Source organism: Lonchura striata, chromosome 16 (genome assembly GCF_046129695.1).
Source record: "Lonchura striata isolate bLonStr1 chromosome 16, bLonStr1.mat, whole genome shotgun sequence".
Classification (NCBI taxonomy): domain Eukaryota; kingdom Metazoa; phylum Chordata; class Aves; order Passeriformes; family Estrildidae; genus Lonchura; species Lonchura striata.
In genome coordinates this window covers 3820245-3840638 of record NC_134618.1, presented here as the reverse complement: position 1 = coordinate 3840638, position 20394 = coordinate 3820245, and the positions used below count along the sequence as shown (strand labels likewise).

The 20394-nt window shown below is 44.3% G+C and overlaps 1 protein-coding gene across 2 annotated transcripts in view; it reads right to left on the bottom strand.

Annotated features, from left to right (window-relative positions):
• ADCY9 (adenylate cyclase 9) overlaps positions 1 to 20394 on the bottom strand; it is an 82703-nt gene that overhangs the window by 7218 nt on the left and 55091 nt on the right. For both annotated transcript variants that reach the window (XM_021540800.3, XM_021540801.3), the window contains 5 exons: positions 16473 to 16575; positions 12896 to 13104; positions 6618 to 6777; positions 3564 to 3712; positions 562 to 603 (listed from right to left, as the gene is read on the bottom strand). In XM_021540800.3, coding sequence (XP_021396475.1) covers positions 562 to 603; positions 3564 to 3712; positions 6618 to 6777; positions 12896 to 13104; positions 16473 to 16575 — 663 coding nt within the window. The remainder of the gene's footprint in view (positions 1 to 561; positions 604 to 3563; positions 3713 to 6617; positions 6778 to 12895; positions 13105 to 16472; positions 16576 to 20394) is intronic.

Sequence of the window (20394 nt, the reverse complement as noted above, 5' to 3'; positions counted from 1 at the left end):
GTAGAATTTCCTTGACTCTCAGATTTATGACTCCCTGCCCTGCCCAGGCCAGGTGACAGCCAGGCCCAGACTGTCACATCCCATCCTGGGAAGGCAGCTGGCTGCACATCCAGGTTTTCCAGAGGAAGCTCCTCCACACCAGGGAGTTCTCACCTGCCCAGCTGTGAGAGCATCCAACTCACGCTGCTTCTGAATGGTGCAAATCAGCCAAGGAAATCAAATGAACAGCTCATGGTGGACAGATAATGCTCTAAAAACTGCTGCTACTGGAAAAACAGATGCTGTTTTAAATAGCTCCTCCATAGCTCTATTTCCTAGAAATCCAATTTAAGGAGAAAGTATCATTAAACAACTCTGTGACTGCAGCACCAGCCCTGATGAGTTTTGGTCATACCCAAGTAATCTGTAAAGGAAATTACACAAAGAGCTTAAACACAACTTGCTGAACCAATTTGTTGAATTCCCAAATTATTACTGTGGATGCAAAGTTTTGCTACGTGTAATTCACTGAAAATGTTTCTATCCCTAAATACAAAGATGGTAATTTTATATAAAGCTTACCTAAAGTTCTGTGCCAAATCTAGATGAGGAGCTTCCATGGAGCTGAAATGAAAAAAGCACTGATTTCAGAGGGAAAGCTAAAGCAATAAACAAACCATCCTGCAGCATTCCAGATAGGATTTTCATCTTCCCTATTGCACAGACTGATAACTGCACTGCAGGCCTGATCAACTGTACACAAACTTTGTCTGAATATGATTTATCTGCTTGGAAGAGGGAACCAGCCAGAGCTGCAAATCCCTGTAAAGGGAAACTAGAACTTTGTAATGCCTGGAACAAGTAATTGTTAAACAATCCCATCTTACCTGGAAAACAGGGAAAAGCAATCCCAGAACTCTAAGACTCCGTTATGCCTTCATCTTACGTGAGCACACAGCACAAATATTTTAAAAATAAAACATACAGACAAAGCCCAACATCTCCAAACAAAAACGAAAACCAAAAACCCCCAAACCAAAACCAACAAAACAAACAAACCACCAATACCCAAAAAACCTCCCAAATCCCCAAAACCCTAACAAACACAGAACCCATGTTTTAAGATACCATCAGAGAAAATAAGTAATTCAAGAACTTTTCTTATTTATTTGAATTACAATTTCTCTTCTGCAATCAAGTAGCAAGACAGTATCAAACTCCCAGTGTTAGTTACAACTGGAAAAGGAAGAAAACTGCAGAATGGATGTTTGTGGTGCAGACAGGGCTGCAACTGCCCCCGTGACAAAAAATATGATCAGAATCATGGTAAGAGAGAAGCAAAAAGATGATCATTTACAAACTTAAGTAATGGGTTTCACTAACTTAACCTGTGTGACTTTTGTTCAGGATTAATTTTATCAATCACCTTTTCAGACCTGCAGCTGAATAGCTCTATTCCTTGAAATATTTATTTTTGAGGGATGAAATAACAACATATTCCAGGATTTCTGAACCTTGCCCATTAATGGTCACTGGTGTTCACGCTACAGGTGGAAATACACCATCATTTAGTAACATTTATTAAGATAATGGGGTTTCTTAACATTCACAGAGCCCCTTTAGCACTCAGCAAGAGCTGATGCTGTGACCTGACAAAACAGCAAGGTCTCCACCTCTCACCTTGGAAGAGCCATTCCCAGACCCTTAATAAAGCTGAAATGAAGGGGAAAATCCCCAGTTCTGTGTCTTTCTTTCTGCACAAAGTCTCAACACAGAGCTTGTGCAGGAGTGTATTCCATGACCCCCTTTTAGCAAGCTCTGCCAGGAGCCCCCAGGGAGCTGCATGAGGGAGGGAAGGAGCTCCAGGAACTTCTGCTGGGGGGAATCAGGGAAGAGCAACCAGGGAATCAAGAAATGGCATCAAAGGTCTGCTCTCCACTGATTCCCCTGGAAATCCAAACCTGGGGTGGGCTCTGCTCCCAAGGAACAAGTGACAGCACAAGAGGAAACAGCCTCAAGTTGTGCCAGGGAGGTTTGGATGGATATTAGAGAAAAAATTGTCTTAAGCAAAAGCCCTGGCACAGCTGTCCAGGGTAGGGCTGAGTCCCCATCCCTGGGGGGATTTAAAAACTGTGTGGATGTGGCACTTGGGGACATGGCTCAGTGTGGCCTTGGCAGTGCTGGGGGAACAGCTGGACTCGGTGGTCTCAGAGGGCTTTTCCAAACTCAAGGATTCTGTGATTCCATGATTCTCAGTGACGCTGTAGGTGGGCAGTGAAAGCACCAGTGCTACAGAGGGAAAAGCCAAGGGAGAAAATCTTTGGGACTGGGAAAGGGACACTCAGTGCTGGGGACAGATGATGCTCACTGGGATCACCAGGATCCTGAACCCAATGGGACAAATCCATGAGGAGACAAGGGAGGCTTCAGAACCAAACAATCCTTTCCTCCTTTCCTGCACTGAAGTTGGAGGGAACTCCCCTGCCCTCCTTGTCCAAGTCCTTTGCAGACAGACAAGAAAAGGATTTTTCTGTAGTCAATATGATTTAGAAATCACTTGTCAACTGACTCCAGATCCAGGATATTTTTCCCCCAGGACTTTCTTCCTTCAACCCTTACAGCCACCTCAAATCACAGATGTGAACAGGTGTAAGAGGTGACTTTAATTCTTCCTTTTTTAAAAAATATAAATTTGATCACAATTAAAAGAGACCACTGAAGATACTTAAAGAGGTAATTAAAGCTAAATATTCACTAAAATATGTATCTGCAAAATCTTTTTGCTTTGCTTGGGGGTTTTTTTCATGTTTTTCACCTCATGATTCAGCAGGTCTCTGAAGGAGAGGAACTGACTGATTGAGGAGAAGACCTTGCTAAATCCATCCCAAGGGAGGGTCTTATGCCACTGAGAAGTGCAAGTTGATTATAAAATTTTGCCAATAGAAGGCTGAAAGGACCCCCTCAACTCTCTTGGCAAGAAAACAGTAGGAGAATACTGCAAGCAAATTCTCCTTGCATTGAATCGTTTATCAGAGGAAAACTGGAAAATTTTAAGATTATTGCACCGAAATTGCATTATCTTGATTCCTCTGGTTACTGTTTTGCAGAGTCCTCTGAAAAGGTAGGAAATTGAGAATGGAACTGGCTATTAGATCCCATTAGATCCCATTAAACCTAAGCACGTGCCTTCCACACTGGAAAATGCATTGAGGAGGGAGGTGGAAGAATATGTGGTTCCTAAGGGTAAAAATAAATCCAGAGGGGTGCTGGGGAGCAGTTGGGCTCTCTGGCACCACCAAATACCTGGGAAATTCCTTAATAAAACAGATTTTCAAACTAGTGGTGAAAGACAATTCTGCGGGTCTGTAACTGTGTCCTAGAAACACATCAGGAAGCACAGAGTGTCACACAGAATAGGGCCCCCTGAAATCCTTCAAGAAAAAAAAACAATAATGAAGAAATAAAATCATTAAGGTTGAGATGCTGAAGAAAGTCATGGCAGACAGCAAAATCCTGTGCAGCAGCCCCTTGTTTCCCTGGGAGAAGCCCAGCTGTGCTCCCCTGCAGCCCCGAGCGAGGCTCACCTGGAGGGGCACAAGGAGACGTAGAGCAGGATGAGCAGCACTGCTCCCACCACGGTTGCCAGCAGGGATCTCATCCAGGAGCTGAGCTGGCAGAAGTTACAGTACTGCACAATGGTGATGAGAATGGCACAACACATGAACATGGTGTACTGCAACAGAGAGAGAGAGGGGGTTAGCAGCAGCCCAGGGCCCTGGCACACAGCCACGCCAGGGAGAAGGGGTAATCCTGCCTGGATGATGGGCACAGGAAGCCATCCCACGTGAAGATGGACATCTTCCCTTCCAGCAGCAAGGAAACCTTTAGCACTGGTGGTTTGTCACTGTTCTCCCTGGATGGAGCTTTTTATCACACACCCGTTATTTCAGCGATGTCCAGAGCTTACCTTGGTCAAAGCTCAGTGCCTCTTCTCATTCAAAACAAGGGAAAAAAAGAAGGTGAAAATTCATGGCAACCCCCCTCTCCATTGCTGGGGTTAGATCCTGCCTGCTTTAAACTGAATATTGAAATTCCATTGCATTGGAAATGCAGAGTGCAATTTCACCCACCTGCCTGCTTTTAGAAACACTTCTCAGAGAACATTCTCACACTGCCCTGTAACAGCTGAGTCCAGGTAAGGAAGGATCTACCTCAGTGACAAAAGGCAGCTTCAGTCACTGGCAACTCACACTTGGCAACACGACCACTTGTGGCAATTTGAAAGGACAAGCTCACATTTTCTGTTCCAAATGTCTCATCTCAAAACCTTCACCTCTCCTGTTATCTCTCCACAACTTCCCTGGAAAAAGGAAAGGAAGTGCAGGACAGATGCACTGCCCAGGGCACCTTCATTTCCCCAGCTACAACCTTACGGTGCTCAAAACTCTCAAGTGTGCCAATGATGTGCCAATTTTGGTTTCCCAAGAATATTCATGACCATCCAAGCTAAACTAGAGACTCCACACTTGGATTAAGGAGTCCTGGTCTATCTCTGTGCTGTGTTTTACAGCATGAAATGATCATTCTCTCCCTTTCTCTCTCCCTTTAGGTGTCCTGAAGCAGCTGAAGCGCAGACTCTGCAGCCTGGCAGTCCTGTGGCATAACAAACAAGCATGTGATTGAGAGCAGACACAGCGTATGGGAAAAATCCTTACATAATTCACCATTTTTAAACTACAAACAACAATTGTTGGTTTTTTAAATGACTTAAAAACAGAAAAAAGGAATTTCAGAAGTGTCCATAAAAAACCCGTAACTTAAACCTACTTTTCCCCCCATTTCAGGTCTCCTAAAGTGGCAGAGCATTGGTTCTCACTCCAAGTGATGCCCCAGCATGAAGCCAGCCTATAGAGGGTCAGGATGTGCTGGATTTTACTATGGATGCATGGCTTTGGAAAGTTTTTTTTTTTTCATGGCTGTTTTTGTTAATTTTCATTTTAACGATTTTATATTCAGGGAGAGTATAAAATGCTACGAATAAAAAAAAACTTTGCAAAACCATGTCATAGTAAAGGAGGACACTTACCTGACCCTCTATAGATTGACTCCATTTCCTAGAGCTCCATGAGTGTGGAAACACTGAGCACAAGCTGAGCTGGGACATCTCTTGGAGAGTGAGCCAACAGCCCCATGACTCTGGAGCACCTGCAAGAGGAAAGAAAGCAAAGTTGATTCTCAGTTTGGTGATGAAAATCACCATTTTACTGCTGCTGCCTGAAGTGTTTGGACTCAACCTGACCTGCTGTATTGAGAACACACCCATAAAGTGGTTCTTCTGATATCTGAAACATTTGGAGAGATGACCAAGGATGGTGATGAATGGGATGGTAGCAAAATCAATGGACAGATTTGAGAGATTTGAAGGTTTTCAGCTCCTTTCTCTTAAGGAAAACATTCCTATGGTAATTTACTGATAATCACGGAGAGGAAAGATCATCATTAGACTGAATGAACAAACAAATTAATTTACAGCTTAAAAATTCCTCCCTAAAGTTCCAAAAGGTAGAAGCTGCAGAATGATCTTAAGCATGGGATGGAACAGAATGTCAACCACACCCCCCTGTGACTGTGATAACCACGGGATGTGTGTTTAAATCAGCAAGGACCAAAAAATGTGTGGTCACACGTTCCCACGGAACAAACAGCCCCCAGTACCCAGGAATAAGCTGTGGTAGGAAGAGTGAAGAAGATCTGGTCATTACCTACACCCAGGGCCCTGAAACAGCAAGAGCTTTGTGAAACAGAATTCCCTGAAGATCCTGGAAAGGAAGGATTGCACACTGTGCTGCCTGAGAGAAACAATCTTTCATCTCCAGCTTGAGGCCATTTTGTTCAGTTTTTAAGCCTTGATTTTATGCTACAGTTGGCCTTTAAATTAAACTGTCCTCCCCTCTCCTCACTGCTGCCCTTGGCAGGCAGGTGGAACAAGAGGTGTCTTCCAACCCAAATCATTCTGTGATTCTATGAATGCTTAAACCCCTCATTCTCCCGTTCTGAGTGCTCTGAATAACAGACACCAAATTCCCTATGGATCTCTGTGTTTGGGTTAAATATTCCAATTTCTTTCCATTCCTTTTCAGAAGGAAGTTATTGCATTCCTTTAACCATTCCCACAGCTCCTGGAATGGCCATTTCTAGGTACCAAGTGCTCTCTGCTTTGAATTCTTTCATTTTGTTCTGCAAAGCCAAAACACCCCTCACTAATCCTGTTCCCATTGTCATGGTTCACTGATACAGCTTCTCTGACTCTGAACTCCAAATCCAGCCCAGGACAATAGTCCTGAGATGAACCACTTGCATTATCTCAAAAAAATTCCAGCAGAAGTGCCTGGTCTAAGAGGAAAAAGGTATGCAAGCAGCAGGAATTTCTAGGTATCCTCTCCCCTTTTGTCTGAGAGTTTTCACCATGACTGTGTTTACATAACAGACCAGGAATTCCATCATCCACAAAGCCCCATCCCTCTAAGGGATCTGTATCAAACAGATGTAAAGCAGGAGGGAGGTGGAGGAAGGCAGGCAAGCAACAAGCTTTGTTAGCTCCAAACAGTCACGTTAAGGAACAGAGTTCAACAACTTACATGTATATTTGTTTCAAAATCTGAGGTGAAGTGTGAAAAAACTGCAAGAGCTGGGAGAGAAACCAGGATTGCACCGAAGAAGTGTCGAGGCAGCCAGCCAGATATCACCTCCAGGAGACGCTTGGTGCAAGTCATCACCTCCTCCAGGAAGAACGCCATCCTGGAACACAGGAAAGCAGGGACCCAGGCTTTAATGGCAGCACATCTCCTTGTACCTCTCATTTACCTCTAATAATACAGCTTCAAATCCATCACTTAGGCTCTGTGAGCAACCAAGGTGCCACAGCACCTGCTGGTGATTCCAGGGAATAATCCAGCCTGGCTGCCAGATGAGCAAGTGTTTGCTCCGGTGAGGAGAGGCAGCAAAGGGAGGGAGAGCCTCGGCGTGGTGGCTTTGAGAAAACAAAAAGCCAAACTTCACTTCCTTGGAAGGTTAAGCCGAGGGGAGACTCTTCTCCATTCATAAGTAAAGCAGGCAGGGAGAGGAAAAACTCTGACAAGTTAAAGCTACTGAAAATAACAGCAGGAACGTTTTGAGAAGCAGGGCAGCTCCAGCACCCATCACGCTGCAACCCAAACCAGTTCTCCCAGTTGCAGGCAGCCAGTCTGCAGGCAGGCTCCCTTCCCTGTCATTAGGGAAGGGGAAGGGGAGCGTGGGCTGCGAGCTGGCAGGAGCTGAGCTGCAGGAGCAGAGCCGGGGAGGCCAGCTGGCACCGCCCAGCTGGGTGCCACCAGCCCCGCGGGAAGGAGCGGCTCCCGCCTCGAGCTGCCGAGAAAACCACGGCCCCAACCTGGGAAGAGCTGAAGGAGCCAAGTGGAAGAGCTCTGGAGAGCAGCTTACCGGAGATGCTTCTCAAATGAGAGCAGCTCTAATTGCTAAAATGAATAAGGGAAGGGAAAAGGATGCTCAATACTCAAGGGTATTGCATAGAAAACTAGTATTTATCCACAGAAATAAATCCTTGGGATAACTTCCTTCTCAAAGCGCAACATTAGTCACTTGAGAAAAATTGCAACTGCTGTTCAAGTGCCTAATTATTTTTAAGAAGCTGTAACAAGGTGGTGTAGCACAGTTAGCTGCATCCAGAGCCATTAATGGCATGTGTGGAGCTGTCACACTCAGGCCGGGCAAGTAATTCTGGACTACAGAGCCCAAACAGTACAGAACCACACTTTTTGTTTGGACAGAGATGCTCACAGCCCCAAGAAACACCCATTAAATATGAAATTCCCAGTCTCCAAAGTCACATAAATCACCCCACATCACCTATAGCTCTAAAAAGAGAAAAGATATCCACTCATTTTTAATCTTGTTGTCTGAAATACAAAGTTTTATATTGGATAAAAGCCTGACACAAATCAAGCTGAATTTAAATTTCTTTATGCCAGTTTGACACTTATTCTACACCTTGAAATATAAATTGTCTGTGAATGAGATTTTAATTCTCCAGCTTGGAATTCTGTGACTTGCAATCACAAGTATTTTGTGCAGCATAAAGAACTCTTCTCTAATTGCATGTGTTAAAATCTGTAAATTATACTTAAATTCACGGGAAAAGAGGAATTTGGGATGGAACACACTGTAATTCACCGGGAGCCCACGAGAGGGTGCTCAGAGATCTGCCAGTTCCCAGTTTAATGGACTTCCACTCACACCAAAAATTCTAACTGTATCCATCGGAAAACAGCATTTCCAGCAAAGCACTGAAATTTAAAAACTGGATATAAAAGACTTTATAAAAGCTCTCTTGAGTAAGGACTGGGGTTTCTGAAGGGTTAAAGGCTGTCAGAACTGTCCCTGTGCCCAGTGGCCAGCGCTGAGTACATCTGAAATCACCTCCTGATTTCCCAGCCCTGAAAATACAGCCCCATTCTCCAGGATGGATTTGGATTGGCACCTCCAGGGCTGAGCAGAGAGCCCGGAGGGGGAAGGGATGGCAGTGCCCGGGCTCCCGGGCACGCCGGTCCCTGCCAAGGCAGCCCGGTGCCACCTGTGCCCACGCTCCCATCCCGGCTGGCACGGACCCGGCTCTGCGGCACACGCCCAGCTCAAGTCTCTCACCCCAACCCACACACCAGGGACTCCAGCGTTTGCATTTTCCTTCCTGCCAAGCCTCCATGCCAGGACCAATTCCTGGGGGAACTATAGCAACAAATCCACGGCTGAAGGCTCGGGGTTAATCCTGCCATGAGGACACTGCTTTATTTAGGCAGCTGCTGTCTCACAAGGGCAGGTGCACATTCCAGGGCAATGCCACGTTTCTCCTGATAATTTTTACCTTCTTGCACTGATTTTTTTCGGGATGGGATTTAGCGTGGGGCTCTGCACTCCGGAATTACACGATGGAATTCTCCTCCTAAGCAGTGAATCCAGCTCAATGCTCCCAGCACAGGAAATCAGGGGTGCATTAAATCCAGACAGAAGTGAGAGCTGCAGACAGATTTAATGGCTACAGGGCAGTATCAGTAAATAATGCAGTGTCAGTGGGCAGCTCAACAGGGCTTAAATGCTAAAGCATCTGAGCTGTTTACACAAGCTGGAGTTCAAATTAGTAACTTTGACATAAATGATTAATGGCTAATGGAGACTGTTACCATCATTTTTGTATTTACTGGCAGTTTAAAATCAATTCCCAGAGTTCAAATCAAAAGCTTTTGGCACGGCAGCAATTTGGTGGGATATTAAATACCAGATGTTAGAAATAAATAAAGGCAAACAGACGACATTGTTTTCCTCAGCATCAATACTCTGTATCAGTCGTGTTAACAGATCTGGTTCATTAGGCTCGAGGGGCAGAAAGCAATTTCTGCTCCTGGTCATGAGGAATTTAGGAAGATCCAATGTTGGCCACAGGTCTTGGCTGAGGATGGATGGGGGGTGGCACCTCATCAAGGCTGGGAAGGTGAAGCACCAGGAAAAGGGCAGTTCCTTGGTCAGACAACAGCACAGCTTCCCTTCTACTGCTGCATTGCACTTGCTTTGTTCATCCAGATGATTCTTTTTTGCTGCCTAGAAAGGTCCTTTTAAATTAATGAATCAACTCCCACCTCTCACTCTCTGGAGCAGGAATAAACACGCACTCTTCTGCCCTCAACTCTTCACCCACAAGCTTTCCCTAAAGCATGCTATCAAAAGCAACACATTTTTTGTAAATAAACTTATTTATAAACAGTTTTACTTGAGGACAAGATGTCAAAATTATCTAGTGAACAAAACTTCTATATTTACACTAAATACTGGGCAGCTGCTGGGCAGAGTCTCTAGTCTGTGTTCCTGCAGAGCCACTCCTCAGACTCCCAAGTGGAATCTCACACACTGTTGTACATTCAATGACAACGGGTTTTTTTTTAACACCAGAACTTTAGGATCTCTTACACTTCAGCTGAGCTCGTCAAAGTAGCTACATTTCAAGTGGGCAGAAGGACATTCTTCAGAGAACATTTACAGAGGAGATGACATCTTCCACGTGCTCACAAATGAAGCACCAATTTTTGCGTGCAGCTTTATACAATTAATTTTCGAGTGGCTCTTGTGCTAACAGTGGGATGCTCATCTATAGGTACTCCAATAATTTATTATCAGACACTTCAGAGGAATCAAAACATCCCTCTCCCTCATAAGCTTTGCTCCATGAGGACTTTTGCTATTGCAGAACTGAAGTTTTAAGGCTTTTCTCACTGCCCAGGCTGTGACAGTGCTGTGCTCTCTTCCCTCCCACAGCTGGGATGAGCCAGGGGAGCCCTTGCTAGGCTGAGTCCTGGATTTAATTACAATTTAGCTGATTTAAAGGCAGGGTGTTTAGCATCATGATAATGAAAATACAATGTGAAACTTAGGCAAGAATTTTCTGGTCTTAAAATAATCCCTTTTCCTGAAATTCTGGGATTGTGCCCAGCATTGTAGTCCAGTCTCCTCCCCAAAGATATCTCAGTGGTATTTGGTGATTGTCATTTGGGATGACATTTCTGCACAGGAAGTTCTGCACTGTTTCTGGTCAGAAGGAGCAGTCCTCACTTGGAAGAGGATTTGAAGAGGAAAAAGATGATTTCACCTCCCTGCCCAAAGGAACTGTACGGAGTGTGTGCCTCAGGTTATGAAAACCGGAGTGGCCCAGAAGTGTATTTTAGATATTTACTATAAAGCAAATACACAATATAGATTCAAAACCTCTGTGCTGGTTTGAAGGAGAGGACAGGGAAAGGCAGTGGTCACTTGCCTGGTTCCCAAGGTAACCAGGACAATTTGAAGGGTCTTGAGATCATGGGTCAGGTTGACAGCACAGAGCTGCAGTAAAGCCAAACCCCTGCACAGCCACTCACAGACAAAACCACTTGGTCAACTCTTGACTGTATAGACTGAAAACAACAATTTTCCTTCTCCTTAAGGAACCCATAAACCACCAGTTACAGAGCAGGACTGCAATAAAACCGTATGTATCTACCTATAAATATTTCTATGATTATAGCAGTAAGTTTTATAAATGTAAAAAATAAGGCAAAAACAATGTCCTATGGGGAAAACAAGTGGGGAAAACAACAAATTGAAAAATACTAAAATGAAGTAAGAATTCACCTGTAAAGTGAGTGAACACAAATTTTCTCCAAATACACCTTGACAGCAGAAAGCAACACTTCTGCCAAGTAGTTGTGGTGTTCCCAGCTGAACAAGTTCATGGCCACCAAACCCAGACCACCTGAAAGAGCTGTCTGAAAACTGCCTGAAATTAAACTTCTGCCCCATTCAAACCAGAGTACAGAAACTTCTGCAAAGGGGAAAATGCATTTCTGATGCAAGAGAGAGGACAGACAAATAATTAACACAGTTTAGAATGACAAATCTACCAGGTCAACCATCTCCCAGTACAGCTTTAACTCTCTGAATTTCTATATTTCCTAAAAACTGTTCAAATTGCAACAACCAAACACACCTGCTAAGAAATGCTATCTTTAAAAGCATTTCATAGATGGCTTCTCTCTACTCCACATGCCAGCTTCAATGTAAATCCACTTGCACACATTTACATGCCCACTGAGGTACAAATTCCTTCAGTGACTAAAGCATTAATTCAGTATTTTTTACCTTGACCCTTCAAAGTCAGAATAAGAGTGCAAACTGCAACCTCTTGTTTCTTTTTGAAACAGCAGCAGAAATTGCTTCCAGCTTATAATTACAAAAGCATTTTGACTGACACATTCCTGACAGATCTGCAGAACTCTAGGAGAGGACACCCATTTGCACAACCCCCTTATCCTGCTGTTGTGTCAGGGAAGCGCAGGGAGCACCAGGATGAGGAGGGCAGAGTGAACTGGTCCAGACAAACAATCAGCTCATTAACAGGTCGATCACCTGGGTTAATGACAGGTTACAAGGGGTATCTGTGCAGATCACACAGCTCACCCAGGAGAGCACAAGCTGCACTGAACAAAGTGCTCCGAGTGTGTGATAACCCTGGGGATGGAGGAGCTGCCACAGCAGTGTCCTGGAAGCACAGAACATCCCAGCACTGGGGGTGACTGGCACAAACGGGGAACGAGGAGCTGCTGATAAAACCCAGGCACCTGCAGCCAAGTCTGCTGAGGGCACAGGGCAGGACAAGGGCTCAGGTGTGGGGTTGGCACCTCTAAGCACAGCCACGCCAAGTGCCAGCCCTTCTGCAGAGACAGAACAGTGCCCTTTCCTTCTGGGGAAGCACTCGAGTCCTGTTGTATGTCAGACACAGAAAACATGACAGTTAACATTATCTCAATGTTAACTCATGAAACTTAAAAAAAAAAAAAAAATCTGGACAGACACAATGTGCCTCTAGCAATTTCTCTTCTTTGAGGGCAGCACTTCTCTTGGCAGCTCTGACACATGATATCAGTTTTAACCCCAGAACTCTGTACTTTTATCTCAGAGTTTAAAGGAGTGGTTTTTTTGTGGGTGAGTTTGTTTGCAGGACAGATGAAAGTTTCCTGTTTGAATTCTGATGATCCTGTGAGGAGAGAAGACATACAGTGACACATGGCATCCCAAGGAACAGTAAGAGGAGCAGGGATGGGGTGCAGATTCCATTTCCTTACATGATTTCTACCAGAGTCACAATCCTGCTGCAATTCCTGCAGCCAGATCTCTCCCTGCACAAGATGTGCCGCAAGCCTTGGCTGCACTGACTCTGCTCTTCGAGCCTTACAGCCCATCCAAGCCAGTTCCTGGGATCTGTCAAACAAAACGTTCCCGAGCCAGGCACCACTGCAGCTCTCCCTGCCCCTTGCAGACTTTGTTATGCTCTCCTTACCTGATGGAGATGACGAGGGACAGCACTTCCAGCAGGATGGCGATGACGAACACCACGACGGCCGCAGGGGGCGGAGGGGACGCCACCATGCCGTGCTTCAGGAAACAGGTGATGGAGAGGATGAGGAAGACTGTGGTGGACAGGAACACGTCCAGGAGCGAGCTGAAGGTTGCACTGGCAAACGTCTTCACTGGAGCATTCCTTATAACCTGTGTGGAGCACAGGGATTGAGGGATGGGATGGGATGGAATAAATGCTATTTTGCTGAATTCAACTGCATGATGAACAGCAGCTCCTAACAAATAAAGGAATGAAGAAATTTTGGGCACTTCATTAATCCAGTGTAAGCACTGGTTGGAAACAAGAAGCAGAAGAGGTGGTTTGATGGCTGTCACAGCTTCCTGAGCAGACTTTGTTGAAAAGAAGTATTGGTGGCACAGCGCCCAGGCCTGGGATGATTTTTACACACTATTATGATACAGAAATAAAATAACATGAAAATTGACTATTCTGTGCAAATAAATGTCAATATAATAAGTAGAAGATAAGTTATGGGATATTTTATTCTATTATTTTTAAATAATTACAGATTTTACTATAACTGTTTTAGCACTGATAGTTAAGAAAACCCTCCTAACACCACTCCACAGACACAACTCCTGTGGTAGAATTCACATCTCCCTTTCAGACCAGATTAAAAGCTGTGTAATCCAAATTGATCAGAGCCCAGGATATCTAGGTCTGCTCTTCCATAACCCCTCACCACACATTTCCATCCCATCCTGGCCTGGCCTACTGCTTGTGCAGCTGTGCTTTGTGCTACTGTGGCTAGTCCTGCTGAAAACCAGATCATGAGCTCCACACATCCTGGCTTACGAAGGTGAGCCCAGTCCTAGGAGTGTTTGTATCTGCCCAAGAGACCAGAGAAAGAAAGCTCCAAAGAAAACCAGAAACTGTGTTATCAATGCCACCATGAAGGCGCCCAGTTGGAGCGCTCTGGTTTAATTTGGAAGTTTCTTTTGTTCCTCAGAACACTTCCTGTGCTCAGCAATACTGGGAAACAAACTTATTCCTCATTTATACTTCCCTGCAATCTAACAAATCCAGCCAGCATCACTTCAGTGCCAAAATTACCTTTTAACTTGCAGGGGTAGCAGAATCCTGCTCACCACACATGAAGGGAAGCAGCACTGCGTCCCCAGGTGACAGAGTTAGAGATGCTCTAACAGTGCTAAGTAGTGCCTTCATTTCCAAATGAGAACAGATTAAGGTTCTTGGGAAGCAGAGCTGATTCCAGAGAGGGATCACAACCTGAGCCTGCAGCTGGCACTGCATAATCAGAGGTGAATTCAGGGGTGCTGGAAGTCACTTTTAGCAGCATTGACAGTCAGGCCATCAGAGAACCTGGACTCTTGTCAAATCTTTTTTCACTCTCCCAAAAGAAGATTTCATTGTTGTTTTCAACCAGAACTCTGCTAACATTAAAGCTTTAACAGGTTTTTGCCCCAGTGCTGCAGAGTTACTATCAGAGAGTGAAAATTCCCACTTTCAAGGAGGCTTATGTAGCAATTTTCAAATTATTAGCTTGCCACTAACAAAATGCACAGACACATTCCAGCTCTTTCTAGGAATTTCCTATATAGTTACATTAATAGGTCCATCTGTATATGCTTTTCTATCTCTGCTTTGCTTCTATTTCCAATCTTTCCACTGGAAACTAATTGATTTACTATTTTCTTTACAGCTTGCAAATTTTGCAGGGCTGCATCCCACAGGAAGTTTCTCCTTGTTGTTGCTACAGGAACTTTATGCAGAGAGATACCACTAAATTACAATTCTGCAGGATGAGCATGGAGCTCATGACAAAAATAAAAAGACTGAACTGCAACACAACTGGGCTTTCCCTTTGCAAAATAAAGTAAGTTAAGTGAGGTGTCACCTGGAAGTATTGGAAAACAAGCAAATATTGCTAAGGAGAATGTGACAACACTGCTCAGAAGTGAAAGCAACAAACAGCAGAAGCAGAAATCCCACTGCCCTCGGGTGCAGGACACACTGGTAAGAAAAGAAACCCACACCTAATTTATCCTGATGCAGTTCTGCAGATGGATCACCCAAATCAACAGCTCAGTGCTGCTGGAAGGGAAGGGCCCATTCCCCTTCCTGCTGCCGGACGCTTATCTCGTGCTGGCTCTGGCACTTGCCAACCTCTCCAGAGCTGCTGCTGCTTCCACACAGCACAAACCAGCCCCAGATGGAAAGAGAAAGAGCCCCAAACAGAAAAACCAACCATGAATATTTCATGCTAGGCCAGTAAATGAACTGCTCACTGTGGGGAAGGCTGAGAAGCACCAGAGCCATTAGAAGGAGCAGGGAGAAGGAGGAGCAAGGAGGGCAGAGCAATTGCCTTTTCTTGGCAGCAATTTTTCAGCTACTGGTGGAAATGCAGCTTCAGTTCTAACTGACACCTAATGTCACTCTAGGTAAATTTAAACTTTCTTGATAGATCCTATCAGCCAGGCAAAAAAATCCAGTGCTGTGGAAAGCCTGTGATATTATTAGCCCCCAAGGGAATTAAGGAGTCTTTAGACTCAGTGCAGAATCCTGAAGAAAACACCAAGTTCCTTACAATTTACTGCTCCTTGCAATTCCAGTGTCTTGAGCTGCCTGTATCTGTATGTAGCACACTTATGGAATTAGGACATTTGAATTCAGCACAGGTTTGGATTCCACAGGGATAACCATGAGACTGTGACTAAACAAGAATTAAATTCCAAGTTACCATTCTCAAAGTTAGAATATTTGATGAGAAGACAAGTAGCAATTGGTCCTTTACTTTGGTAAGTTATGGTCCTTACATTCTCAGCATGGTTTTCTGGCCACCCTAAAGACTTAGAACATTAACCTGAACATGGAGAAAATCAGTATACCTCAGATTTCCAGCCTAAACACTGGCCTAGACTCAGGGCATGGCAAAAGATGCTCCAAGGGCTGGAACTCCTCTGCTCTGATGTCAGGCTTGGAATGCTGGAGTGTTCAGCCGGGAGAGGAGAAGCTCCAGGGAGAGCTCAGAGCCCTTCCAATGCCTAAAGAGGCTCCAGGAGAGCTGCAGAGGGACTTTGAATGATGGCCTAGGGTAACAGGACAAGGGGCAATGGCTTCCCACTGGCAAAGGGAAGGGTTAGATGGGATGTTGGCAAGGAATTGTTCCCTGGGAGGATGGGGAGGCCCTGGCACAGGGTGCCCAGAGCAGCTGTGGCTGCCCCTGGATCCCTGGCAGTGCCCAAGGCCAGGTGGGTCAGGACTTGGAACACCCTGGGACAGTGGAAGGTGTCCCTGCCATGGCAGAGGCTTGGAATAGGATCAGCTTTATGGTCCTTTCCAACCTAAACCATTCCATAATTTTATAATAAACTGAAAGGAGACTCTTCAGAGGCAGCAGGATCAACCAGCAAATCACGTTTGACATTACATGACCTTTGCCATGAAACAACTGCAACAAAGTGTGTTAAAACCCCAAGGACAGACAGTGGCTTAGACAGATTACAGACAGAAACCAATGCCAGTAGAAACACACCTCTTCCTGGTAGCTCGTCCTGTATGCCATCTCCAAATCCTGATCCAAGAAGTTGAGGCTCAGCTTGTTAATAGGTGGTTTAAAGAAGTAATCTTTCATGAGGCTAAAGAGAGAAGACAAAACCAACATCAGTTTGTTCAGCTGTACCTCCTTCAGGCCCCCCCCCAACTGTGGCTGCTGTTTCTAGGGATGCTGGCACTTGGCTTTGAAGTTCTTGTGGTTTTTCTTCTTTCTTGATCATCAGAGTATCCTCTTACCCTCATCACTTGCTCAGTCAAAGGAAATATTCCACAAATAAAGCAAACTTTTATACTTCCAGGAAGAGTCTAACAAGTCCTTCCAGAAATTTAACAGATCTAACCGATGAGTACAGATAATTGTAACATAAGCCAGCAAACAGTAAAGGTTAATTGCTGCTACAGACACACAACCTCTGGAGACACGTGGCTGTGGGATATTTGTGTCTTGGATGGAATTCTATGGCTCAAAGCAAGCCAAGGATGACAAAGGTGACAAATTGTTATGGGGGGGAAAAAAACCCTTTGCCCATTTTAGAAAACAGCAGTTTCTTGTTATTTCAGACACTAAAATAACTCAGTAACTCAACTGGGAACATTCCCTCAATGATCCAGGCTGCAGAGAAGAGATGGAGAGCTGAGATTTACTTCTGAAATGGGAGATCTGGAATGACCAGCACCATCAACAAAGGCAGTGACAACTAATGACATCAGGGCTAAGGAACCCAGAGGCAGCATCTACCAGAGGGTGTTTATGCCCTCCTTCACCTCCAGAAGGTGAAAAAAATCCAACAACAAGAAAAAAGAAGCTTCAATCATTGGAAGTCGGGTTTATTCCCCATCCTCTGGAAGAAAACTAAAAAGCTGAGTCTTTAGAAAGAGAAAAGTCTGAGTTTTGCATCAGCAGTATGAGGTTTATGAATGAAGTTCCCTGATGGCACTTGATCTGAGCAGGTGCCAGGGAGCTGCAGGGACTCGAGAGCACCGAGTGCTTCATGCCCAGAGTCACAGAGCAAGGTCACACCTGCTTGTGGCTGGGCCAACCCGTCCCCCTGCTCTGTGCAGCTTCCAAACACACTCCTCCTTGCCTGTGAACCTCCTCTCATTTTCAAGAAACTGATTCCATGTGTTATTTACAGGGAATTGTTTCTAAAATCCCTCTGAATCTAAAATGGGGCGGCTGCTTTCCCAGTGCTATTCCCACCCTGGGAGCTGCAGCACCAGAGTCACAGGCAGAGTGGGCAATTTCCAAGCTGGTGACTCTGAGCAAAAACCAGAGATGCACATGAGGTCAAATTCCAAGCAGATGAAGAAGCTGAAAGAAATTTCCTACAGAGCTGGTCTGTGCCTGGATTCTTTTTTTAAGGGGTTTGGTTTCGGGGTTATTTTCTGTTTATTTTTATGGAACTCTTGCCTAAGAGGTTTTCTTGGAAGCTCCCAGCACAAGATGGCATGTGGGAAGCATTTTTTTTTTTTTTTGAGATGCAAGATCAACCAAACACACATTCCTAGACTGATGCTAGAGAAGACAAAGGAGTCTAAGCATGAATATGGCCGATAATTCGTAACTTTTAAACATTCTGGCTTTGGCCAATACATAAAAAATATCAGGATACTCTGAAGGAATGACAGGATGCATTCACTTGAGTCACCCCTCTCTCTTTCATTCTTGTCTTCATTCCTCACCTTTCTTAGACATTTCTAAGAGCATCTTATAATAAAAATTTTGAAAGCTTTTGGGTTGTTTTTTTTAAAAGTACTGTTGAATCCCCTTTCTCCCTGCAGGGAAGCTCAGCAGAGGTGGTGATGGTGCTGTTGTGCTGGTTAAAGATGCAGGAGGAACAGTCCAGCTCCACAGTGCAGCAGGAAACAGAAGGTGGAACAGGAATGAGCCAGGGTGAAGGCAGCATTCCCGGGGCCTTCTCAGCTCATTCTGTCTCCAAAAGGAAGATCCCACTTGATGAAACAGTCAAGTACATAATCTGTTTCCCAGGGGGCCTCTGCCTCCCAGCACAGGGTGTTCCCCACATCAAGTAAGTCTGGGAAGTGGGAAATGAAAGAAATGAACAAATTTTAAATTAATGAAAAAGTATTTAAACAAGAAACTGCCCCAAGGAGGGGATGAAGGGCTGCACAGAACCCAGTTCTGGGGGAGCTACATACATCCCTGAGATTCTGCTCTGGAAGTCTGAAGAGATCATTGTGAGTACTGCCCTGATCAGCATACCAGTACTTGCTTCTTGTACTTCAGAAGGTTTATAACCTAAGAAATACCTAATTTTTGTTGGAAACAAAAATCCTCAAACCAAGAATCCTTTGAATATATTCCCAGTGAAATTAAATTCAAACATTTTAACTCTTAAACTACAAGTTTTTTTAAAGAGAACAATAATGTGCAGGTTACAATGAACAAAGCATAGGATTTTTACAGAAGTAAAGCCAGACCCAAAGCTGAAAGTATTCACTGTTTGTCAAATATAGAGAATCAAGTTGTAAGAACTGGTAACTTTCATAAAAGGACTCTTTTGTAATGTATTAATACAAACATACCATATTAATACTGTCTTTATTAATATTATTTTTAAAGAACATTGGAATTGTGCCAAGGTATCAGCTCCAAGGTGAAATCTTGGTATGCAAAAACCTCTCAGCCACACAGCTGAGCTCAATATCCCCAGTGTCCAGCATTTCCTCCCAGCTAGCCCCAGGCAGCTTCCTAATGCAGTCTACAGACTCCTGAATCCCCCCAGGATATGTTTAACCCTTCCCAGCTCTGCAGGAAGCCTGGGGGGTTAATTTATGCACTTTATCACCATATCTGAGTTAAGCATTTTCTGTTAACAGGAATTAATATCCAAGTGCCCTGCAGTGGAAATCACTGCTCAGTGCTCAGGGAAGATCACTTGGCTTTGCAACAGCATCAAACCAACACAGCAGAACTCAGTGAAAATGGGGATTCTTGTAAAGTGACCATGAGGAAGTTTGGTCCCCTCGAGACACTGCAAATTCCCCATTCAAAAATCCTCATAGATACTGAATTAATCAAGACCAACATTATGTTTTACAGAAGGGGACCAAGAACATTTTTTAAATGGCTTATTCCATATTATTTCTCATTGAGAAATGTTGAAAAAAATCAGTGTAAACTGGTAGGCTTAAAGCATTTCGCATAGATCTAATTAATCAGAAGATTATTTTTGGAAAGTTATGTTTACATGAACTGAACTCAGCAGAGAAGTTTCCCTGGCAACAAGAAATGGCCCACTTAATATGGTAATGATGATATTTAATTGGGACCAAAAAAAAAAGCCAGGCTTTGACTGATCTCAAATCATGGTACTCCTTCTTCCAAATGAGAAAAAATTACCCATTTTGGGAGTGGAGGAGGAAAGCACCAGAACACAAGAACTTGAGAGAGGTATCTTCAGCAGACCAACTGCATAAATTAAGCTACTTCTATAACTTACAGTTTGCAGCGTGCTGGTTACATTTTAAACAACATTCCTATTTGTTCTGACTGATTTCTGCCAACATCTGGACATTCCCAATCTGTCCATTTTCTAATATTTGGAAATACCACTTAAACCTCCATTCTCAGCCACTAATGACAGACCACACACTGAGAAAAAGAATAAAGAACCCTAAATTTTGACTCAAGTGGCAACAGGAGAAAGGTAAACTGACAAAATCCAGGTAAGAGACTGGAGAGGGACTCCTCTCCCTCCTTCTCAGCTCTCCCTGCCTAAGTCATGTTTCCATAAAGGTGATGGTGTCCCTGCTCCAAACAGCTGAGTCCACAAGAGAACACAGTTTCAAGGATATTTAGACAAAATACCCTCAATCTGAGTGGAAGCAATGAAACAAAAATAGCCATAAAAAGTAACAACCTCCAGCTGTTTAGCTGC